We start from the raw sequence: 22,947 nt of genomic DNA on the forward strand, positions 1-22,947 counted from the left end.
CGCAAAAAAAAAAAAAAGCAATAGCTGTAGGATCATGTGGTAAATGCCCAGTCACAGGAAGTATTCATTTAAATGAAATTCGGATAATCTATCAAAGATATTATAGAAGATATTCCATATATCTTTCCCCTGTTGGTAAGAAGTTTGAACTAAATAGATGCTGTCAGCAACTTCTGACTCTATGGGTCCCTCATTCCACCAACAGATCATGAAGTTACCAAGCAAGCCTCCCAGATGAAATATTAAAACCTCATGCAAATATTCTTGGGAAATCAAATATTTTTATTCATTTACTGGATTTCATATACCTAACGGTCCTTAAAACAACTATCATCAGCAGTGACAAAAACCACATGTAAAATGATAACAGGTGCCCCAAACAGCACCCTCCCCATCACACACGTTTACTGAGAAACAAAATCCTACAGGGTGCTGATATAACTCACTTTAAGCATGAAAAGTTTCCTACAGGCCTCCCTGGCAATCAACGCTTCTTCATCCTGGGGCTGAATACTCCAAAGTTTTTGTTCTCTCTTCACGCTTGAAGTCAACATGACAAGTTAATGACAAGTTAGATTAGATCTCCAGTTGATTAAGCCCCTATCCCTCTCAAATGTGCATCTACAAGTAGATGGCTCAATCTACTACAAGCAATGGCTGAAGCATCCCAGTGGGGAATTCAGCCAGCCAGGCCACATGGGCAGATCGTGTATTTGTTTCCGAGCCCAGCAGCCACAGGACCCAAAGCCATAGAGAACTAACAGCTCAGGTCTCAACTGAAAGACGCTAAAAGGGGATCTCTTGGGCCCAATGCTTTGATTTTGTAAGTTGGCCCATCTTTGGTCCAAACATGCCAAATAGAGATGTCACTTAATGCCCTTGAAAACCAGTAACAAAATACTAAGAGTACCCAAGAACCTGGGGTTCTCTTTTGGCTATCCAGAAGGTGAAGTCAGCCAGAAGCTTGCCTGCTGGTCTCTGACCAACTCATCTGCCAGAGGAAAGGCTGGTCAGTATCCAAGGCACATGTGGCCCAACCCCAAGGGGTTCCTAGTTCTCCCTCTGTGCCTGCTGTAACCTCTTGGCCACAGCAGTGATCAGAGCTGCTCCCTTTCCACTCCCATCTTCTGACAACATGAATGTCACATCACATCGAGGAGCTAGTTCTTTCACAGTTTCCTGCAATATCCGAGAAAAGCTATAAAAAAGAAAAAGAGAAACATCATCAGCACTTAGTTGTAGCATGTATCAGTACTTCCTTCCTTTTTATGAGTAATATTCCATTGCATAGATGGAAAATAGATTGCTTATCCATTCATCAGTTGATGGTGAGAATGTAAATTGGTGCAGCCATTATGGAAAACAGTATGGAGGCTTCTCAAAAAATTAAAAATAGAACTACCATATGATCCACTAATTCCACTCCTGGGTATTCATCCAAAGAAAACAAAAACACTAATTAGAAAAGATATATGCATTCCTATGTTCATGGCAGCATTATTTACAATAGCCAAGATATGGAAGCAACCCAAGTGCCCATCAATACATGAATGGATAAAGAAGATATGGTATATATATATACACAATGGAATATTACTCAGCCATAAAAAGAATGAAATCTTGCCATTTGCAAAAAGATGGATGGACCTAGAGAGTATTATGCTAAGTGAAATAAGTCAGACAGAGAAAGGTAAATACTACATGATTTCATTTATATGTGAAATCTAAAAAACAAAACAAATGAACAAACAAAACAGAAACAGAGTTACAGATACAGAGAACAAACTACTGGTGATTGTCACAAGGGAGGGGACTAGAGGGTTGGGCAAAATAGATGAAGGGTATAAAGAGGCACAAACTTCCAGTTATAAAATAAGTTGGGGGATATAATATACTGCATAGAGAACATAGTCAATAATATTGCTATAACTTTATACAGTAACAGATGGTTACTAGACATGTGGTGTTCAGTTTGTAATGTATATAAATGTCAAATAACTATGTTGTATACCTAAAACTAATATAATATTGCATGTCAACTGTACTTCAATTAGAAGAAAAAAGATTTGGGAAGTTGCTCTCTTTACAATGTTAAGTTTTACAATCCACTAGCATGGGATATTTTTCCATTTATTTAGGTTTTCTTTATTTCAACAACGTTTTGTAGTTTTCAATGTACAAGGCTTACACTTCTTTTATTAAATTTATTACTAAGTATTTTATTCTTTCTATGTTATTTTCTTAATTTCATTTTCAGATTATTCATTGTTAATGCATAGAAATGCAAATGATTTTTGTACACTGATCTTGCATCCTGAAACCTTGCTGAATTTGTTTCTTAGTTCCTTCCAATAGTTTTTTGCAGATTCCTTAGGATTTCTATATACAAAACCATGTCATCTGCAAAGATAGTTTTAGTTTTGCCTTTCCAATATAGATGTCTTTTATTTCTTTTTCTTGCCTAACTGCCTTGTGTAGACTCATCCTTGATTTTCTGCTTGAGGTCATATATTTTTGGTCTGGTTCCTATAAGCCTCTCCCTTGAATCAAAACTTGACTGAGAGACAAAACCACACACCATCTGGAGGCAGTACAATGTTGAACAGCAGTGGCAAGAGTGGACATCCTTGTCTTGATCCTAATTTTAAGGGAAAAGCATCCAGTGTCTCACCCGTAAGTATGGTGTCAGCTGTGGGTTTTTCATAGATGCTTTTATCAGATTAAAGAAGCTCCCTTATTCCTAGTTTGTTGAGTGCTCTGATCACGAAAGGTGCTAGATTTTATCAACTGCTTTGTCTGCACCTATTGAAATGATCATGTGGTTTCTGTCCCTTGGTCAGGTCTTGGTTCAAAGGAAGAGGCTTGTAGGAACCACACCAAAAATATGTGACCCCCAAGGGGAAAACCAAGAAAAGATATTAGTCAGTTATTCTGGATAATTAGTCAGCATCACAGGAAGGGCTAAGGATCAAGGATTACAGTAATAATATGTTTATGTATACATTTCAGCATAATTGGAAATTTTTATAAGCTTGCTAATACCTTTCTTCATTGCCAAAACAAAATATAAAACATTAAATAAAAGCTTTCATTGCCATCTTTTTGATGTGCCACGTAGTCTACAGACACTATTTGACTTAATTCTCCTGACAACCTATGGGGTAGGTATGATTTTTGTCACCATTTTAGAGATAAAGAATTAGGGTCAAAGGGGGTAAGAAACTGGCTCTGGGCCCCCCAGCTTCTAAGTGGTGGAGCCAGGATTCAAACTCACTCTTAATCCTTCTGCCTCCTGACTCTGAGCTCATACTTGTCACATGCTCTGTACTGTGCAAAACAGTCAGTTCTCATTGCTCCCTGTGAGGTCAGGTGAGACTGTGTTAATAATAATTACTTGTATTTACTGAGCACTGTGTAAAGCACTTTTCATGTAGGAACTCACTCAATCCTGATGCAGGCCTAGGAGGTAGAGATTATTACTGCCTGCCTGTTACAGATGAGGAGCCTGGAGTTCAGAGAGGGTGGTGAACACCCCACATCATAGCACTAGGAAGCAGAGCCCCCAGGGCCTGCACTTTGTCTGTCAGATTCACCAGGGTCCACACTCAGCCTCAGCATCCCCACCCCTGCCTCTCTGGAGCACTCACTGCGGGTGCAGCTTGTACAGGGTGCCATCCACACCCACGGTGATCTTCAGGTGCTCAAAGCCCTGGTCTTCCCTCCTTTTCTCCACGATGGCGGCCAGGCCAGCGCCGTAGAGCTCGGCCGCCCGCCGGGACACAGCTCCGCACACCTCCTTCACCACGATGCTGTCCTCACACGTGCTGTCCAGGCCAAGCTGCTGCAGGATCTTCCTGACCTGGAGGAGGGCCAGCCGATCGCTGCAGGCAAGCAGAGCAGGATGTCAGGACCTATTCCTGGTGTCCTAGAACCTGCTCCGCAGGGCGCACGGGCCCCCATCCCTAGATGCTCAAGCGGGAGGGAGAAGAAAATGATCCAAGCAATGGTAAGATTGGAGCAGGCTGCCTTAGAAGCTGAGATTCAAGGAGGTCTGCCACGCCCAGGAAGTCCCATCATCTTCAAAGAGTAAAGTGTGAGCACATCATCTTTTCAGAATCAAAAGAGGATCATTTTTTAGCCTAAGCTAATTCCTGTGTAACCATTTAGGAACCTCGGGGCCCAGACAGGCTGCTGGACCCTCAGCGGGGTGCTGTGGTCCTGATACAGCTGGAGAGAGGGAGCAACCCCAGGAGGCAACCCTATGCCCAGCCAGGCCCTTACTCTTTTTATTTTTAAATTTCAAATCTGCCGGAACCTGGCGTGACAGTGGCACAGCCAACATAGGGCCTGTCACATCAAGCGGGTGAAATTGATCACGAGTCACCTTTCAATTTGAGACAAGAACTTGGTTTCAAAGATGCCCCTGGTCCGGAGACGCTCTGAAATCTGCCCTCTGAAGAGGAGACCCTGCTTGGTCAAGTCAATCAGGATCTGCCGCACGATCTCCCCCAGGTACATCCCACTGGTCATTTTCTCGTATCTGTTTAGAGAAGAGGGATGAGGTTGGCGAAGGCAGGAAAATCAGTGCTGCTGAGTGGTTCCCGAAAGGATCACGAGTCAGAGTGTGGAAGGCATGCCACTGGCATCCACCGGCTGCCTGGGTTGCAGTGGGTCAGAGTGGGCAGCAGGCCCAGAGAAGTGCATGCAGGAGACAGTATGATGTGGGAAGACCAGGCTTTGGAGCCATATTGAGCAAGAACTAGGTCCCAGCTCTGCCACACATTAGCTGCATGACCTGAGCAAGCACTTTAAACCATCATCTATAAAACAGGGAGCAAAACCCTGACCCCACAAGACTGTTGGGAGGCAACCGTCTGGCGCACAGTAGACACTAAGCTAAAGTGAGTCCCTTTCCTGGTCCCAAAGCTAGCTCTCCTTGGCTTTGTATTTGAAGAAATCTGTTCCACTAGAGCTTCTGCTCCATGAGATAACACATTTAAACTGTATGCACACACCAAGGGTGGTCCAAAATGTTAGCTCCCTTCCCCCTTTCTATCAGGCTGTGAGCTCCAAGGCGGAAGGTGCAAGAGAAAAAGGAGCTTTGCAACCGACAGGCACTGATCAGGCACGCTGCCCAGGTATGTGTGACAGTATTAGTAACGATGATGCAGAGCTGGACTGCCACTGCCTGCAGGGTCAAATGGAAATCTGAGTGTGCCTGAGACTTACGTGCGGGACTTGTGTTCTCTTAACTGCTCAGGACCTCATCAGTCCAAAGAACTAACACTTAGACAAATAATGGTGACAGCAGGTGAATTCAAGTATGTTGCCCCCTTAAACTCTCACTCCAAAAACGTGAGCTTCCAGTGGATTCAGACATAAAACTTGGATGCCCCAACTTGCGATTTAGAGATAAGGCCCTTTGTTAAGGTCCCTTGTGTTTTGGTCCCTGGTTCAGCTGGGCTTACCACAATTCACCTGCCTCCCACTTACAAAGACTAGTGCCAAAGGAAGATGAGGGACCACCAGGGCTGGTCTTGGTCTTGTCAAGCCTCTTCCTATTGGGTTTTCTCAGTTCAACAGTCAGCAAGGCACCTGTGGCCCAGGCATCCCATTACATTTCCTATCTGCTCAACTCTTCCACTTGGATATCAGGATAAATGTACATTTTCATCTTATTTTATATAGTAAGACACTGGGTTTAGTTGTGACAAAGACCGTATGGCCTGACAGTAAAGCATTTACTATCTGGTCCTTTACAGAAAAAGTTTGCCAACCCCTGTCATAATGGATGGGCTCAGGCTAATGATCAATCTACCATATGCTAGCTCTATCCCTGCCTACCCCTTTCTCTCCTATTCAAGAAGGTATGTGAGAATGCAAGTGAAAATGTACTGTTTTGTGTTTTTTTAAAACCATCATTATTTTCAGTATTTTTAGTACGGTTATCAATTGGAATACACCTCACAAACTGATTGTGACCCATGCTGGAACACAACGTCATGGCTGAGAACCAGGACTCCCATCCATCACCTGCAGCCACTTCCCCACCCCCAGAACAACAGAGATCACCAACCTGGCAGCCTGCTCTTGAAAGACTAAGGATGTTGACCTCTAAACTGGACCTACTAGAAGCCCATCTTGAGAGGGCCCAGTAAGTCACCATGTCCCAGCTCTGTGACACCCAGTCCACAGTGAATGGACTTTTTGACAACCTCTGCCTCACTTCCACAGCCACCACTAAACCTTATGGTAGATTGTGGTAATTAGAAAAAGGCTCACCTTCTTTCTCTTTGTTGGAAATTTGTCATAACTTTATGCTTTTGTTCAAATAAGACATTTCACTAACATCTGATGGAGAGTTGTCATAAATATACAAACTATGGTGTCTGTAACATGAAAATGGCGCCCCCTTAGATCTGCTGAAGTCGTACACTGCACAACCTGCATAAGTGCACACATCTGCCCTCCTCACCTCTGTTTGCCAGGATTCAAGGACCCCTCGTCCACCTCCTTGTCATACTGGGTCCGGATGTCATCTAGGCAGCCATTATCTCCAAATCCTCCCCACTCCGTGTTTATGCACATCTTCCCTTCATCCCCTTCCACCAGTTCAATGTTCCTCATCTCCTCCATGTAGCACATGTTGCTGCCTGTTCCTAAAAGGTCAAGATGGGACTTTAGTCTTCAAAAGACACCACTACATCTTAAAGAGCCAGCAGGGTACAGTAGATAGGAATTTAGGTTTGGAGTCAGATACAACTGGGTGTGGACTTTAGCTTTACACTCATAGCTGGGTGACCCTAGGCAAGTATCTCATCTTTCAGAGAGCCAATTACTTCATCTGTAAAAAGGAAATAATACCTGCTTTATAGATTTGTTATAAAGAAAAAAAAAATGAGATGATGTCCGTAAGTTTCCTCCACATAGAATTGGTGGCTGTGATATCATTATCTTCCTCCTCCTTCTCCTCATGATTATTGATAAGCCACAGGCACACCAAGTAAGCTCCAAGCAGTCACAGAATTAGCAGTCAGAGCTGGAAGGGACCATGAGGAATCATCTAGTCTTGGAGAAGTAGACACTTGGCAGCTGAAAGCCACCCTCTTCTCCTTTGTCCATGACCTGGTCTCAGAACTATTCTCAACACAACAGTCCAGGCAACTATTATCATCAATCAAACAAATCTTACCTCTTTGTCCTCCTAGATCTAGCCCAGACCTTCCCACAGATGAGGAAACTCAAGTCCAGACAGAATAAGCAACCTGCCCAAGGTCACAAAGTAGGTAAGTGTTGGAGTGAGATGAAACCTCTTAGTTGGCATTGAAGACATCTCAATATATCCCCATCTCCTGTTCTATGTACTACTTAAACTCAGGAAGCCCAGACAACCAGCTGGAACAACTTTCCCAGATTCTGTGATTACTTAACCTGTGCCTGTCACTGAGAATGCCCATCACCCCTGTCTCCACCTGTTCAAATACCACCTGTCCCCTCACCTGTTAGAGTATCCCCCTGGAATCGACCCTTGCCCTTAATCACTGCCAGACTTTTCCAAAAGACCCTTAAAACGCCTACATCATACCTCAGACCACTCCCTTCTGCTCTCCTAGGTTTCCTTCCAACTCTTCTCCATCCTGTGCATACTGACAGCCAGAAGAGGTCAGAGAACAGAGAAGGTGCATGTTGGAGCCAACATGAAAATCTAGCTCCCTCAGTTCCGTGCCAACCTGATCCAACTGTGGTCTCCTTCCTCCCAGAATAATCTGCCCCAAGGCGCTAATTTGAAAGTCCCCTTTTTCTATGTTATTCTCCTTCCTCAACAGAAAGGAAAACCTTGGCTTAGGACCCTTAGGGAAAAAGATGTTAAGTAAAGATTTGGGAATTAGGAGACCTGGAATCCCAATCTTAACTTTGTCTCTACTTTGGACAAAGCTGGCTTCAGAACCTCTACGTAATGGAACAATGGCCCCCTGACCTTCACTATGTTAAAAGGGAACCTCTAAAAGATCAGATGGGAGTAGGCCAATAGGACATGCCTGATCACTTACCTGCAATCAGGCCAACTTCACAATTACGATCTTCATAGCCACAGGTCATCATAGTCCCCACTGTGTCATTCACAACTGCAACTATGTCCAGGTCAAACTCCTGCAAAGGAAGCAGCTCTACTATAAGTAGGATGTGCAAGCCAAACAGGCTCAGGAGGGGCACATCAGCCTGATGTGGGCAGAGGCCAGAGTCACAGGGCTGGGTATAGGATGGCAGAGCAGAGGGGCCTCGGGGAAGGGGCAAGGTCAGGCATGAGCCTTAACACCATAACGTACATTTCTCCTCTTGATGGCTTCCCTGAGCATGTCCACCACATCTTCCCCTTCACAGTCAGTAGCCTTGAAGCCTTTGGTCCACTCAATGAGTGTTCCCTGTAAGAAAGGAGGGCAAATTCATTTGTGCAATAGTTTGCTGGGACCACTATACAATCTCAGCATCAAACAGATGCAAGGCACTATAGCTGACTGGTAGTCAAATGCTTTTGACTGTGCTTCCAACTGTAGCCCTAACACTGGGTCCAGAGGTGCCACAGAGCATGATGCTCAGACAAGGTCTACTGCTGGGGAATAATTGTAGCAATTCATATTTATCAAGGGTCAACGCATGTTCCCTGGCCATGACTGCACAGAACAAAGGCCAGTTCTAATTTACCCAATCAATCACATCTTTGTGATTAAAGATAAAGCTGCAAAATGTTCATCAAAGCATTGTTTCACAGGAAAAACTAGAGGCATCCTGTCATTCCAACAATATGGATCTATCATCTTGTACATCAATATAGAAAATGCTCTACAACCATAAAAACATAATGCTCTAAGAGACGTTAGATGTTAGAGAAAGATGCTCACCATACACTGTTAAGTGAACTCACATTAAACAAATATAGATGGTGAATTATTCTATTATTATTTTAAAACTCACACACACTCAAATCTGGAAAAAGGCCTGGAACAATGAATACATCAGGGGGTTGACAGTGGTTCTCTCTGGGTACAAGATTACTGGTACCTTTTAGTCTCTCCTTTTTGTTTGCCTATATTTTCTAATTTTCCTAAAATTAGCATGTATAATTTTTATAATACCAAGAAAAAGTATTTCTAATTTTTTTTGAATTTTATTTTTTAATACAGCAGGTTCTTATTCGTTACCTATTTTATACATATTAGTATATATATGTCAATCCCAATGTCCCAATTCATCCCCCTCCATCACTTCCCCCCCTTGGTGTCCATATGTTTGTTCTCTATATCTGTGTCTCTATTTCTGCCTTGCAAACCAGTTCATTCTAGATTCCACATGTATGCATTAATGTACGATACTTGTTTTTCTCTTTCTACTTACTTCACTTTGTATGACAGTCTCCAGGTCTATCCACATATCTGCAAATGACCCAATTTCATTCTTTATGGCTGAGTAATATTCCATTGTATATATGTACCACACCTAAGTCTCTCTTTTGGGAACCAGTGGTTACCAGAAGGGCGAGGGGTGAGGAGAGGGGCAAAATAGGTGAAAGGGATTAAGAGGTATAAACTACTAGGTATAAAATAAATAAGTTACAAGGATGTAATGTACAGCACAGAGAATATAGTCAATATTTTATAATAACCTTGTATGGAGTATAAGCTATAAAAATATTAAATTACTATGTTGTATACCTGAAACTAATATAATATTGTAAATCAACTATACTTCAATTTTTAAGTCTCTTTTTTCTCCCCAGCCATCAGTGGCTTTGCTCCCAGCTGTCCACTGGTCTCCCCTCCTTCTTAGCTGTGTCTTCATGAACCTGTCAGAACTGCTGGGAGAGAGGCCTGAAGGCCCAGTGTCCTGGGTCAGGAGGTGCACCCGTGCCCTGGATCATTCAGGACCATGGACAGCTGCACACAGCTCCCCCTTCCCATGTGTATTAATTTCTTTTTCAATATCTTTACTGAAGTATAATTGCTTTACAATGGTGCATTAGCTTCTGCTATATAACAAAGTGAATCAGCTATATATATACATATATCCCCATATCCCCTCCCCCTTGCATCTCCCTCCTACCCTACCTATCCCACCCCTCTAGGTGGTCACAAAGCACCGAGCTGATCTCCCTGTGCTATGCAGCTTCTTCCCACCAGCCATCCATTCTACATCTAGTAGTGTATATATGTCCATGCCACTTTCTCACCTCGTCCCAGCCCATCCCTCCCCCTCTCCGTGTCCTCAAGTCCACTCTCCACATCTGCGTCTTTATTACTGTCCTGCCCTTAGGTTCTTCAGAAACTTTTTTTTTTTAAGACTCCATATATATGTGTTAGCATACAGTATTTGTTTTTTCTCTGTCCGACTTACTTCACTCTGTATGACAGACTCTAGGTCCATCCACCTCACTACAAATAACTCAATTTTGTTTCTTTTTATGGCTGAGTAATATTCCATTGTATAAATGTGCCACATCTTCTTTATCCATTCATCTGCAGATGGACACTTAGGTTGCTTCCATGTCCTGGCTACTGTAAATAGTGCTGCAATGAACACTGTGGTACATGATTCTTTCTCAATTATAGTTTTCTCAGGGTATATGCCCAGTAGTGGAATTGCTGAGTCACATGGTAGTTCTATTTCTAGTTGTTGTTTTTCTTCTTAATTTTTATTCAGGCATAATTGCTTTACAATGGTGTGTTAGTTTCTGCTTTATAACAAAGTGAATCAGCTATACATATACATATATCCCCATATTTCCTCCCTCTTGCGTCTCCCTCCCACCCTCCCTATCCCACCCCTCTAGGTGGTCACAAAGCACCACGCTGATCTCCTTGTTCTATGCAGCTGCTTCCCACTAGCTATCTATTTTACATTTGGTAGTATATGTATGTCCATGCCACTCTCACTTCATCCCAGCTTACCCTTCCCCCTCCCTGTGTCCTCAAGTCCATACTCTACGTCTGCGTCTTTATTCCTCTCCTGCCCCTAGGTTCTTCAGAACCTTTTTTTTTTTTTTTTTTTAGATTCCATATATATGAGCTAGCATATGGTATTTGTCTTTCTCTTTCTGACTTACTTCACTCTGTATGACAGTCTCTAGGTCCATCCACCTCACTACAAATAACTCAATTTCGTTTCTTCTTATGGCTGAGTAATATTCCATTGTATATATGTGCCACATCTTCTTTATCCATTCATCTGTCGATGGACACTTAGGTTGTTTCCATGTCCTAGCTATTGTAAATGGTGCTGCAATGGACATCGTGGTACATGACTCTTTTTGAATTACGGTTTTCTCAGGGTATACGCCCAGGAGTGGGATTGCTCGGTCGTATGGTAGTTCTGTTTCTACTTTTTTAAGGAACCTCCATACTGTTCTCCATAGTGGCTGTATCAATTTACATTCACACCAACAGTGTAAGAGGGTTCCCTTTTCTCCACACCCTCTCCAGCATTTATTGTTTCTCGATTTTTTGATGATGGCCATTCCGACTGGTGTGAGGTGATACCTCATTGTAGTTTTGATTTGCATTTCTCTAATGATTAATGATGTTGAGCATCCTTTCATGTGTTTGTTGGCAATCTGTATATCTTCTTTGGAGAAATGTCTATTTAGGTCTTCTGCCCATTTTTGGATTGGGTTGATTTTTTGATATTGAGCTGCATGAGCTGCTTATAAAATTGGGAGATTAATCCTTTGTCAGTTGCTTCATTTGCAAATATTTTCTCTCATTCTGAGGGTTGTCTTTTCATCTTGTTTATGGTTTCCTTTGTTGTCTAAAAGCTTTTCAGTTTCATTAGGTCCCACTTGTTTCTTTCTGTTTTCATTTCCCTTTCTCTAGGAGGTGGGTCAAAAAGGATCTTGCTGTGATTTATGTCATAGAGTGTTCTGCCTATGTTTTCCTCTAAGAGTTTGACAGCAACTGGCCTTACATTTAGGTCTTTAATCCATTTTGAGTTTATTTTTGTGTATGGTGTTAGGGAGTGTTCTAATTTCATTCTTTTACATGTAGCTGTCCAGTTTTCCCAGCACCACTTATTGAAGAGGCTGTCTTTTCTCCATTGTATATTCTTGCCTCCTTTATCAAACATAAGGTGACCATATGTGTGTGGGTTTATCTCTGGGCTTTCTATCCATTCCATTGATCTATATTTCTGTTTTTGTGCCAGTATCATACTCTCTTGATTACTGTAGCTTTGTAGTATAGTCTGAAGTCAGGGAGCCTGATTCCTCCAGCTCCATTTTTCTTTCTCAGGATTGCTTTGGCTATTCGGGGTCTTTTGTGTCTCCATAGAAATTGGGAAATTTTTTGTTCTAGTTCTGTGAAAAATGCCATTGGTAGGTTGATAGGGAATGCACTGAATCTGCAGATTGCTTTGGGAAGTACAGTCATTTTCACAATGTTGATTGTTCCAATCCAAGAACATGGTATGTATCATCTTTAATTTCTTTCATCAGTGTCTTATAGTCTTCTGCATACAGGTCTTTTGTCTCCTTAGGTAGGTTTATTCCTAGGTATTTGATTCTTTTTGTTGCAATGGTAAATGGGAGTGTTTCCTTAATTTCTCTTTCAGATTTTTCATCATTAGTGTAGAGGAATACAAGAGATTTCTGTGCATTATTTTGTATCCTGCTACTTTACCAAATTCATTGATTAGCTCTAGTAGTTTTCTGGTAGCATCTTCAGGATTCTCTATGTATAGTATCATGTCATCTGCAAACAGTGACAGCTTTACTTCTTTTCTGATTTGGATTCCTTTTATTTCTGTTTCTTCTCTGATTGCTGTGGCTAAAACTTCCAAAATTATGTTGAATAACAGTGGTGAGAGTAGGCAACCTTGTCTTGTTCCTGATCTTAGTGGAAATGGTTTCAGTTTTTCACCACTGAGAACAATGTTGGCTGTGGGTTTGTCATATATGGCCTTTATTATGTTGAGGTAAGATCCCTCTATGCCTACTTTATGGAGAGTTTTTATCATAAATGGGTGTTGAATTTTGTCAAAAGTTTTTTCTGGGCTTCCCTGGTGGCGCAGTGGTTGAGAGTCTGCCTGCCGATGCAGGGGACACGGGTTCGTGCCCCGGTCCGGGAAGATCCCACATGCCGCGGAACAGCTAGGCCCGTGAGCCATGGCCGCTGAGCCTGCACGTCCGGAGCCTGTGCTTCGCAACGGGAGAGGCCACAACAGAGAGAGGCCCGCGTACCGCAAAAAAAAAAAAAAAAGTGTGTATACATACAATAAAATATCAGTCAGCTTTAAAATGGAAGGAAATTCTACGTGGATGACCCTTGAAAACATTATGCTAAGTGAAATAAGCCAGTCACAAAATAACAAACACTATTATGATTCTACTTATATGAGGTACCTAGAATAGTCAAATTTATAGAGACAGAGAGTAAAATAACGGTTACCAGGGGCTGGGAGAGAGGCAAATGAGGATTTATTGTTTAATGGGTATAGAGTTTCAGTTTGAGAAGATGAAAGAGTTTGAGGATACACCAGAAATACAGCTACAGGTGGAACAACTCCTACAGAACACCTACTGAACGCTGGCAGAAGACCCCAGACCTCCCAAAAGGCAAGAAACTCCCCACGTACCTGGGTAGGGCAAGGCGGAGAGATCCCCGCACAGAGGATCGGTGCCGAGCGGCACTCACCAGCCCGAGAGGCCTGTCTGCTCGCCCACCAGGGCGGGCGGCGCTGGAAGCTGAGGCTCGGGCTTCGGTCAGAGCGCAGGGAGAGGACTGGGGCTGGCGGCGAGAACTCAGCCTGAATGAGGCTAATGTGCCACAGCTAGCCGGGAGGGAGTCCGGGAAAACTCTGGAGCTGCCGAAGAGGCAAGAGACTTTTTCTTCCCTCTTGGTTTCCTGGTGCGCGAGGAGAGGGGATTAAGAGCGCTGCTTAAAGGGGCTCCACAGACGGGCGTGAGTCGCCACTGAAAGCGCGGAGCCCAGTGACGGGCGTGGGACGCTGGGGCTGCTGCTGCCGCCGCCAAGAAGCCTGTGTGCGAGCGCAGGTCACTGTCCACACCACCCTTCCGGGAGCCTGTGCAGCCCGCCACTGCCGGGGTCCCGGGATCCAGGGGCGGCTTCCCTGGGAGACCGCACGGCGCGCCTCGGGCTGGTGCAACGTCACGCCGGCCTCTGCCGCTGCAGGCTCGCCCCGCACTCCGTGCCCCTCCCTCCCGCCTGGCCTGAGTGAGCCAGAGTCCCCGAAGAGGCTGCTCCTTTAACCCTGTCCTGTCTGAGCGAAGAACAGACGCCCGCCAGCGACCTACACGCAGAGGCGGGGCCAAATCCAAAGCTGAGACCCAGGAGCTGTGAGAACAAAGAAGAGAAAGGGAAACCTCTCCCAGCAGCCTCAGAAGCAGTGGATTAAAGCTCCACAATCAACTTGATGTACCCTGCATCTGTGGAATACATGAATAGACAAGAAATCATCCCAAATTGAGGAGCCAGGAGTCAGTGCTGTGCCTCTGAGGTGGGAGAGACAACTTCAGGACACTGGTCCACAAGAGACCTCCCAGCTCCACATAATATCAAACGGCAAAAATCTTCCATCTCAACACCAGCACCCAGCTTCACTCAACACTGCAGCAAGCTACAGTGCTGGACACCCTATGCCAAACAACTAGCAAGACAGGAACACAACGCCACCCATTAGCAGAGAGGTGGCCTAAAATCATAAAAAGTCCACAGACACCCCAAAACACACCACCAGACGTGGACCTGCCCACCAGAAAGACAAGATCCAGCCTCCACCAGAACACAGGCACTAGTCCCCTCCACCAGGAAGCCTACACAACCCACTAAACCAAGCTTAGCCACTGGGGACAGACACCAAAAACAACGGGAACTACGAACCTGCAGCCTGCAAAAAGGAGACCCCAAACACTGTAAGATAAGCAAAATGAGAAGACAGAAAAACACACAGCAGGAGAAGGAGCAAGATAAAAACGCACCAGACCTAACAAATGAAGAGGTAATAGGCAGTCTACCTGAAAAAGAATTCAGAATAATGATGGTAAAGATGATCCAAGATTCTATTTCCAAGATCCAAAATCTTGGAAATAGAATAGACAAAATGCAAGAAACAGTTAACAAGGACCTAGAAGAACTAAAGATGAATCAAGCATCGATTAAAAACACAATAAATGAAATGAAAAATACTCTAGATGGGATCAATAGCAGAATAACTGAGGCAGAAGAACGGATAAGTGAGGTGGAAGATAAAATAGTGGAAATAACTGCTGCAGAGCAAAATAAAGAAAAAAGAATGAAAAGAACAGAGGACAGTCTCAGAGACCTCTGGGACAACATTAAACGCACCAACATTTGAATTATAGGGGTTCCAGAAGAAGAAGAGAAAAAGAAAGGGACTGAGAAAATATTTGAAGAGATTAGAGTTGAAAACTTCCCTAATAAGGGAAAGGAAATAGTTAATCAAGTCCAGGAGGCACAGAGAGTCCCATACAGAATAAATCCAAGGAGAAATTCGCCAAGACACATATTAATCAAACTGTCAAAAATTAAACACAAAGAAATCATATTAGAAGCAGCAAGGGAAAAACAACAAATAACACACAAGGGAATCCCCATCAGGATAACAGCTGATCTCTCAGCAGAAACTCTACAAGCCAGAAGGGAGTGGCAGGACATAATTAAAGTGATGAAGGAGAAAAACCTGCAACCAAGATTACTCTACCCAGCAAGGATCTCATTCAGATTTGATGGAGAAATTAAAATGTTTACAGACAAGCAAAAGCTAAGAGAGTTCAGCACCACCAAACCAGCTTTACAACAAATGCTAAAGGAACTTCTCTAGGCAAGAAACACAACAGAAGGAAAAGACCTACAATAACGAACCCAAAACAATTAAGAAAATGGGAATAGGAACATACATATTGATAATTACCTTAAATGTAAATGGACTAAATGCTCCCACCAAAAGACACAGATTGGCTGAATGGATACAAAAATAAGACCCATATATATGCTGTCTACAAGAGACCCACTTCAGACCTAGAGACACATACAGACTGAAAGTAAGGGGATGGAAAAAGATATTCCATGCAAATGGAAACCAAAAGAAAGCTGGAGTAGCAATTCTCATATCAGACAAAATAGACTTTAAAATAAAGACTACTAGAAGAGACAAAGAAAGACACTACATAATGATCAAGGGATCGATCCAAGAAGAAGATATAACAATTGTAAATATTTATGCACCAAACATAGGAGCACCTCAATACATAAGGCAAATACTAACAGCCATAAAAGGAGAAATCGACAGTAACACAATCATAGTAGGGGACTTTAACACCCCAATTCCACCAATGGACAGATCATGCGAAATGAAAATAAATAAGGAAACACAAGCTTTAAATGATACATTAAACAAGATGGACTTAATTGATATTTATAGGACATTCCATCCAAAAACAACAGAATACACATTTTTCTCAAGTGCTCATGGAACATTCTCCAGGATAGATCATATCTTGGGTCACAAATCAAGCCTTGGTAAATTTAAGAAAATTGAAATTGTATCAAGTATCTTTTCCGACCACAATGCTATGAGACTAGATATCAATTACAGGAAAAGAGCTGTAAAAAATACAAACAGGGCTTCCCTGGTGGCGCAGTGGTTGAGAGTCCGCCTGCCGATGCAGGGGACACGGGTTCGTGCCCCGGTCCGGGAAGATCCCACATGTCGCGGAGCGGCTGGGCCCGTGAGCTATGGCCGCTGAGCCTGCATGTCCGGAACCTGTGCTCCGCGGCGGGAGAGGCCACAACAGTGAGAGGCCCGCGTACCGCAAAAAAAAAAAAAAAAAAAAAGAAAAATACAAACACATGGAGGCTAAACAATACACTACTTAATAACGAAGTGATCACTGAAGAAATCAAAGAGGAAATTAAAAAATACCTAGAAACAAATGACAATGGAGACACGAGGACCCAAAACCTATGGGATGCAGCAAAAGCAGTTCTAAGAGGGAAGTTTATAGCAATACAATCCCACCTTAAGAAACAGGAAACATCTCGAGTAAACAACCTGACCCTGCACCTAAAGCAATTAGAGAAAGAAGAACAAAAAACCCCCAAAGCTAGCAGAAGGAAAGAAATCATAAAGATCAGATCAGAAATAAATGAAAAAGAAATGAAGGAAACGATAGCAAAGATCAATAAAACTAAAAGCTGGTTCTTTGAGAAGATAAACAAAATTGATAAACCATTAGCCAGACTCATCAAGAAAAAAAGGGAGGGGCTTCCCTGGTGGCGCAGTGGTTGAGAGTCCGCCTGCCGATGCAGGGGACACGGCTTCGTGCCCTGGTCCGGGAAGATCCCACATGCCGCGGAGCGGCTGGGCCCGTGAGCCATGGCCGCTGAGCCTGCGCGTCCGGAGTCTGTGCTCCGCAACGGGAGAGGCCACAACAGTGAGAGGCCTGCATACCGCAAAAAAAAAAAAAAGAAGAAAAAGAAAAAAAGGGAGAAGACTCAAATCAATAGAATTAGAAATGAAAAAGGAGAAGTAACAACTGACACTGCAGAAATACAAAGGATCATGAGAGATTACTACAAGCAACTCTATGCCAATAAAATGGACAACCTGGAAGAAATGGACAAATTCTTAGAAATGCACAACCTGCCAAGACTGAATCAGGAAGAAATAGAAAATATGAACAGACCAATCACAAGCACTGAAATTGAAACTGTGATAAAAAATCTTCCAACAAACAAAAGCCCAGGAGCAGATGGCTTCACAGCTGAATTCTATCAAGCATTTAGAGAAGAGCTAACACCTATCCTTCTCAAACTCTTCCAAAATATAGCAGAGGGAGGAACACTCCCACACTCATTCTACGAGGCCACCATCACCTTGATACCAAAACCAGACAAGGATGTCACAAAGAAAGAAAACTACAGGCCAATATCACTGATGAACATAGATGCAAAAATCCTCAACAAAATACTAGCAAACAGAATCCAACAGCACATTAAAAGGATCATACACCATGATCAAGTGGGGTTTATTCCAGGAATGCAAGGATTCTTCAATATATGCAAATCAATCAACGTGATACACCATATTAACAAATTGAAGGAGAAAAACCATATGATCATCTCAATAGGTGCAGAGAAAGCTTTTGACAAAATTCAACACCCATTTATGATAAAAACCCTGCAGAAAGTAGGCATAGAGGGAACTTTCCTCAACATAATAAAGGCCATATATGACAAACCCACAGCCAGCATCGTCCTCAAGGGTGAAAAACTGAAACCATTTCCACTAAGATCAGGAAGAAGACAAGGTTGCCCACTCTCACCACTATCATTCAACATAGTTTTGGAAGTTTTAGCCACAGCAATCAGAGAAGAAAAGGAAATAAAAGGAATCCAAATCGGAAAAGAAGAAGTAAAGCTGTCACTGTTTGCAGATGACATGATACTATACATAGAGAATCCTAAAGATGCTACCAGAAAACTACTAGAGCTAATCAATGAATTTGGTAAAGTTGCAGGATACAAAATTAATGCACAGAAATCTCTGGCATTCCTATATACTAATGATGAAAAATCTGAAAGTGAAATCAAGGAAACACTCCCATTTACCACTGCAACAAAAAGAATAAAATATCTAGGAATAAACCTACCTAAGGAGACAAAAGACCTGTATGCAGAAAATTATAAGACACTGATGAAAGAAATTAAAGATGATACAAATAGATGGAGAGATGTACCATGTTCTTGGATTGGAAGAATCAACATGGTGAAAATGACTCTACTACCCAAAGCAATCTACAAATTCAATGCAATCCCTATCAAACTACCACTGGCATTTTTCACAGAACTAGAACAAAAAATTTCACAATTTGTATGGAAACACAAAAGACCCCGAATAGCCAAAGCAATCTTGAGAATGAAAAATGGAGCTGGAGGAATCAGGCTCCCTGGCTTCAGACTATACTACAAAGCTACAGTAATCAAGACAGTATGGTACTGGCACAAAAACAGAAAGATAGATCAATGGAACAGGATAGAAAGCCCAGAGATAAACCCACGGACATATGGTCACCTTATCTTTGATAAAGGAGGCAGGAATGTACAGTGGAGAAAGGACAGTCTCTTCAATAAGTGGTGCTGGGAAAACTGGATAGGGACATGTAAAAGTATGAGATTAGATCACTCCCTAACACCATACACAAAAATAAGCTCAAAATGGATTAAAGACCTAAATGTAAGGCCAGATACTATCAAACTCTTAGAGGAAAACATAGGCAGAACACTCTATGACATAAATCACAGCAAGATCCTTTTTGACCCACCTCCTAGAGAAATGGAAATAAAGACAAAAATAAACACATGGGACCTAATGAAACTGAAAAGCTTTTGCACAGCAAAGGAAACCATAAACAAGACCAAAAGACAACCCTCAGAATGGGAGAAAATATTTGCAAATGAAGCAACTGACAAAGGATTAATCTCCAAAATTTATAAGCAGCTCATGCAGCTCAATAACAAAAAAACAAACAACCCAATCCAAAAATGGGCAGAAGACCTAAATAGACATTTCTCCACAGAAGATACACAGACTGCCAACAAACACATGAAAGGATGCTCAACATCTTTACTCATTAGAGAAGTGCAAATCAAAACTACAATGAGATATCATCTCACACCAGTCAGAATGGCCATCATCAAAAAATCTAGAAACAATAAATGCTGGAGAGGGTGTGAAAAAAAGGGAACACTCTTGCACTGCTGGTGGGAATGTGAATTGGTACAGCCACTATGGAGAACGGTATGGAGCTTCCTTAAAAAACTACAAATAGAACTACCATATGACCCAGCAATCCCACTACTGGGCATATACCCTGAGAAAACCATAATTCAAAAAGAGACATGTACCAAAATGTTCATAGCAGCCCTATTTACAATAGCCCGGAGATGGAAACAACCTAAGTGTCCATCATCGGATGAATGGGTAAAGAAGATGTGGCACATATATACAATGGAATATTACTCAGCCATAAAAAGAAATGAAATTGAGCTATTTGTAATGAGGTGGATGGACCTAGAGTCTGTCATACAGAGTGAAGTAAGTCAGAAAGAGAAAGACAAATACTGTATGCTGACACATATATATGGAATTTAAGAAAAAAAAATGTCATGAAGAACATAGGGGTAAGACAGGAATAAATACACAGACCTACTAGAGAATGGACTTGAGGATATGGGGAGGGGGAAGGGTAAGCTGTGACAAAGTGAAAGAGCGGCATGGACATATATACACTACCAAACGTAAGGTAGATAGCTAGTGGGAAGCAGCCGCATAGCACAGGGAGATCAGCTCGGTGCTTTGTGACCGCCTGGAGGGGTGGGACAGGGAGGGTGGGAGGGAGACGCAAAAGGGAGGGGATATGGGAACATATGTATATGTATAACTGATTAAATTTGTTATAAAAAAAAAAGAGTTCGAAAGATGGATAGTGGTGACAGTTTCATAACAATGTGAGTGTACTTAATGCCACAGTACACGTGTACTTTTTAAGTGCACCAGTGTACACTTAAAAACAGTCAGAGTGGTAAATGTTATATCTATTTTACCACAATAAAAAATGGTAAAATAAACAAAGCAAAAATAGTGTGTACATCATGGGGACATTGACTGGATTAGATAAAATCTTAACAAATCTTTGGTGTCATTCTTATTATTGTCATGAGCTCTCTGACTGACTTGCTGTGCTGACCAGGGTTCTCTCTATAGATTGAGGAGTGGTGTTGTGCTTTTATGCCAGTCCTGTAAGCTTGGTTGACATAAGCCTATCAGAGAGCAACAGAGAGTACTCTGTTCTCCATAAGCTGGTGAATGGTGCTTTTATCCAAGAATTCCAAGAAAAATCTTGTGATGTACATTTCTAAATTATTATGAATAATTTATTAAAATCATTATCCATGATGTTCTTCAATGTCAACTAGGTAAGTGTCTATGTGATAAACTCCTGAAATTCTAATATCAGGAAAGAAATGCATTTCTTCTGATGCACTGGTATGCTTTTGTTCATCAGACAATAAAAACCCTACGACCTATTGCATCTCCCTGTTTACACAGGAAGACCCAGGTAATATTGTAGACTAAGAGTTATAACTGGCCTTAAATGGTCATTACCTCTTCTTATCTCTCGATAATATGATTTGACCTCTCTTTTAACAGTAGCCTTATCCAAGTGTCCCTTTATTGTATACTACACTAAATTAGTTTGTAAACTTCAATCAAAGAAACAGTAATAATGAAAAGGGAACACAGTAAAGAGAAAAAAATTAAATGGTCCAAATTCTCGATCATGTCTCCCCAGCTGCCCTGAACCTGAGACCCCAAAATAAAATGAACAGTGACTCAGAGCTGTCTTGAGATCCCCAGGTGTAGGAGGGAATGGACCCACCAGGCTGGGCCATCTTACCTTGTCAATGCTCGCCTGCCTGCAGGGAAATGAGAATGTGAAGCCCAAAGGCAGCTGGGCTCCCGTGAGGCCCATGTAGTCCAGGAAGTCAGCGATGCACTGCACAATGTGGTCAAACAGCTGCAGGGAGAGAGCGGCAGTCATGCCAGGCCTGCACTGTACAGGGTGGCAGGCTGGCACCTCGGAGTGTGGAACCCCCTGCCCAGCATTTACCTCCTCGCCAGTGCCCTGCATGATCTCCAGGGGGATGGCGAAGATCTTGTTGTACATTCGCACTGACCTCCGTCCGCTTCTGATCTTCACCAGGAGGACCCGGAAGTTGGTTCCCCCCAGATCCAGGGCGAGGAACTTTCCTTTCTCTATGGTGGAGAAAGTGGGGGCTGCATTCCACCGGCACGCACCGAGCAGGGTCTTGTGTGCAGGCATTGGGAGGAAGTGTCCAGATGGTAGCCCCTGGGAACAGCATCTGGGTCTTCACACACATGGAACCTAACTTAGGTATTCTTCACTGCCAGTGCCGTGGATTAACCGAAGCAAATAGATTCAGCAGAGTACTAACCTACCCCAACCCTCCTCCCTCCATTATAGACATGAACCCAAGGCTCTTGAAACAAAAGACCTAACTGGATTTAAGGAGTTTTGACACGAGCTCTGGGTGGCCCATCAGAGAAGGGAGCTGTGCACGGCCCACCTGTGCCATCTGGCATCCCGCAGACGTAGGTGGGCAGCATCTTGACCGTGGCCAGCGGGTGGGTGTCCCTCTTCAGCCCGTACTCGAACTCAACCCGCATCTTGTCCCGAATGTCCACAAGTTGCTCTCGGGTCAGCCGGAACAAAGCTAGCACCTTGTCAATCTGCTTCCGCTGGGCCTGCACGCGGGAGGCCACTGCGGTTACCATGGCGGCCCCCTTGGTGCTGCCACTCTCCGACAGGAGGAAGCGGACGTCACAGTTCGGGACCAGTCTCCTCACCACCTTGTGCAGGCGTTTTGGGTATCTAGAGGTGGAGGGGGGATGGCAAAATATGTAAAAATCATAAAGGCCCGGGCCCAGCCAATAGGAACAGACACAGGTGTAGCAGAGGAAAGGGTTTCCGGGGAGCCCTGCTGGGCCAAGGCTCACCCCTTCAGTTGCTGGATGGAGGGGGAAGATGGGGGTGACTAGGGGTAGGGACCAGGGCAGCTGGGACAGTGGAAGGGACACTTGGAAGGCTCAAAGAAGTGGTTATTTTATCACTAGTATTATAAGCAGTAGGGCATGTCCACACATCATGTATTGGCTGAACATCATCTCTGCCCAAAAGGGAAGGGTTCTTTCCCTAGCTCTTCCCAGGTGTACCCACCTGACTTCCAATAACACCTCTGTTAGTCAGAGGAACTTCTGTGCTCCCTCCTTCTGGGAAATTCTCATTTCCCTGTTTGTTTACTGTCTGCCAGCCCAACAGAACTTAGGCTCCATAAGGGT

General features: G+C 43.2%; 1 protein-coding gene across 1 annotated transcript in view; it reads right to left on the reverse strand.

Annotated features, from left to right (window-relative positions):
- Positions 1-243: 243 nt before the first annotated feature.
- Positions 244-22,947, reverse strand: part of HKDC1 (hexokinase domain containing 1) — a 48,070-nt gene continuing 25,366 nt past the window's right edge. Inside the window, exons 11-19 of the mRNA XM_081227617.1 lie at positions 22,176-22,480; positions 21,698-21,843; positions 21,485-21,604; positions 8,328-8,423; positions 8,052-8,151; positions 6,476-6,659; positions 4,385-4,540; positions 3,648-3,881; positions 244-1,198 (exon numbers count right to left, since the gene is read on the reverse strand). Of these exons, the coding sequence (XP_081083743.1) occupies positions 1,051-1,198; positions 3,648-3,881; positions 4,385-4,540; positions 6,476-6,659; positions 8,052-8,151; positions 8,328-8,423; positions 21,485-21,604; positions 21,698-21,843; positions 22,176-22,480 (1,489 nt within the window). The 3' untranslated portion in view covers positions 244-1,050. The remainder of the gene's footprint in view (positions 1,199-3,647; positions 3,882-4,384; positions 4,541-6,475; positions 6,660-8,051; positions 8,152-8,327; positions 8,424-21,484; positions 21,605-21,697; positions 21,844-22,175; positions 22,481-22,947) is intronic.

Source organism: Mesoplodon bidens (assembly GCF_964165515.1).
Source record: "Mesoplodon bidens genome assembly, chromosome: 1".
In the NCBI taxonomy this organism is placed as follows: Eukaryota; Metazoa; Chordata; class Mammalia; order Artiodactyla; family Ziphiidae; genus Mesoplodon; species Mesoplodon bidens.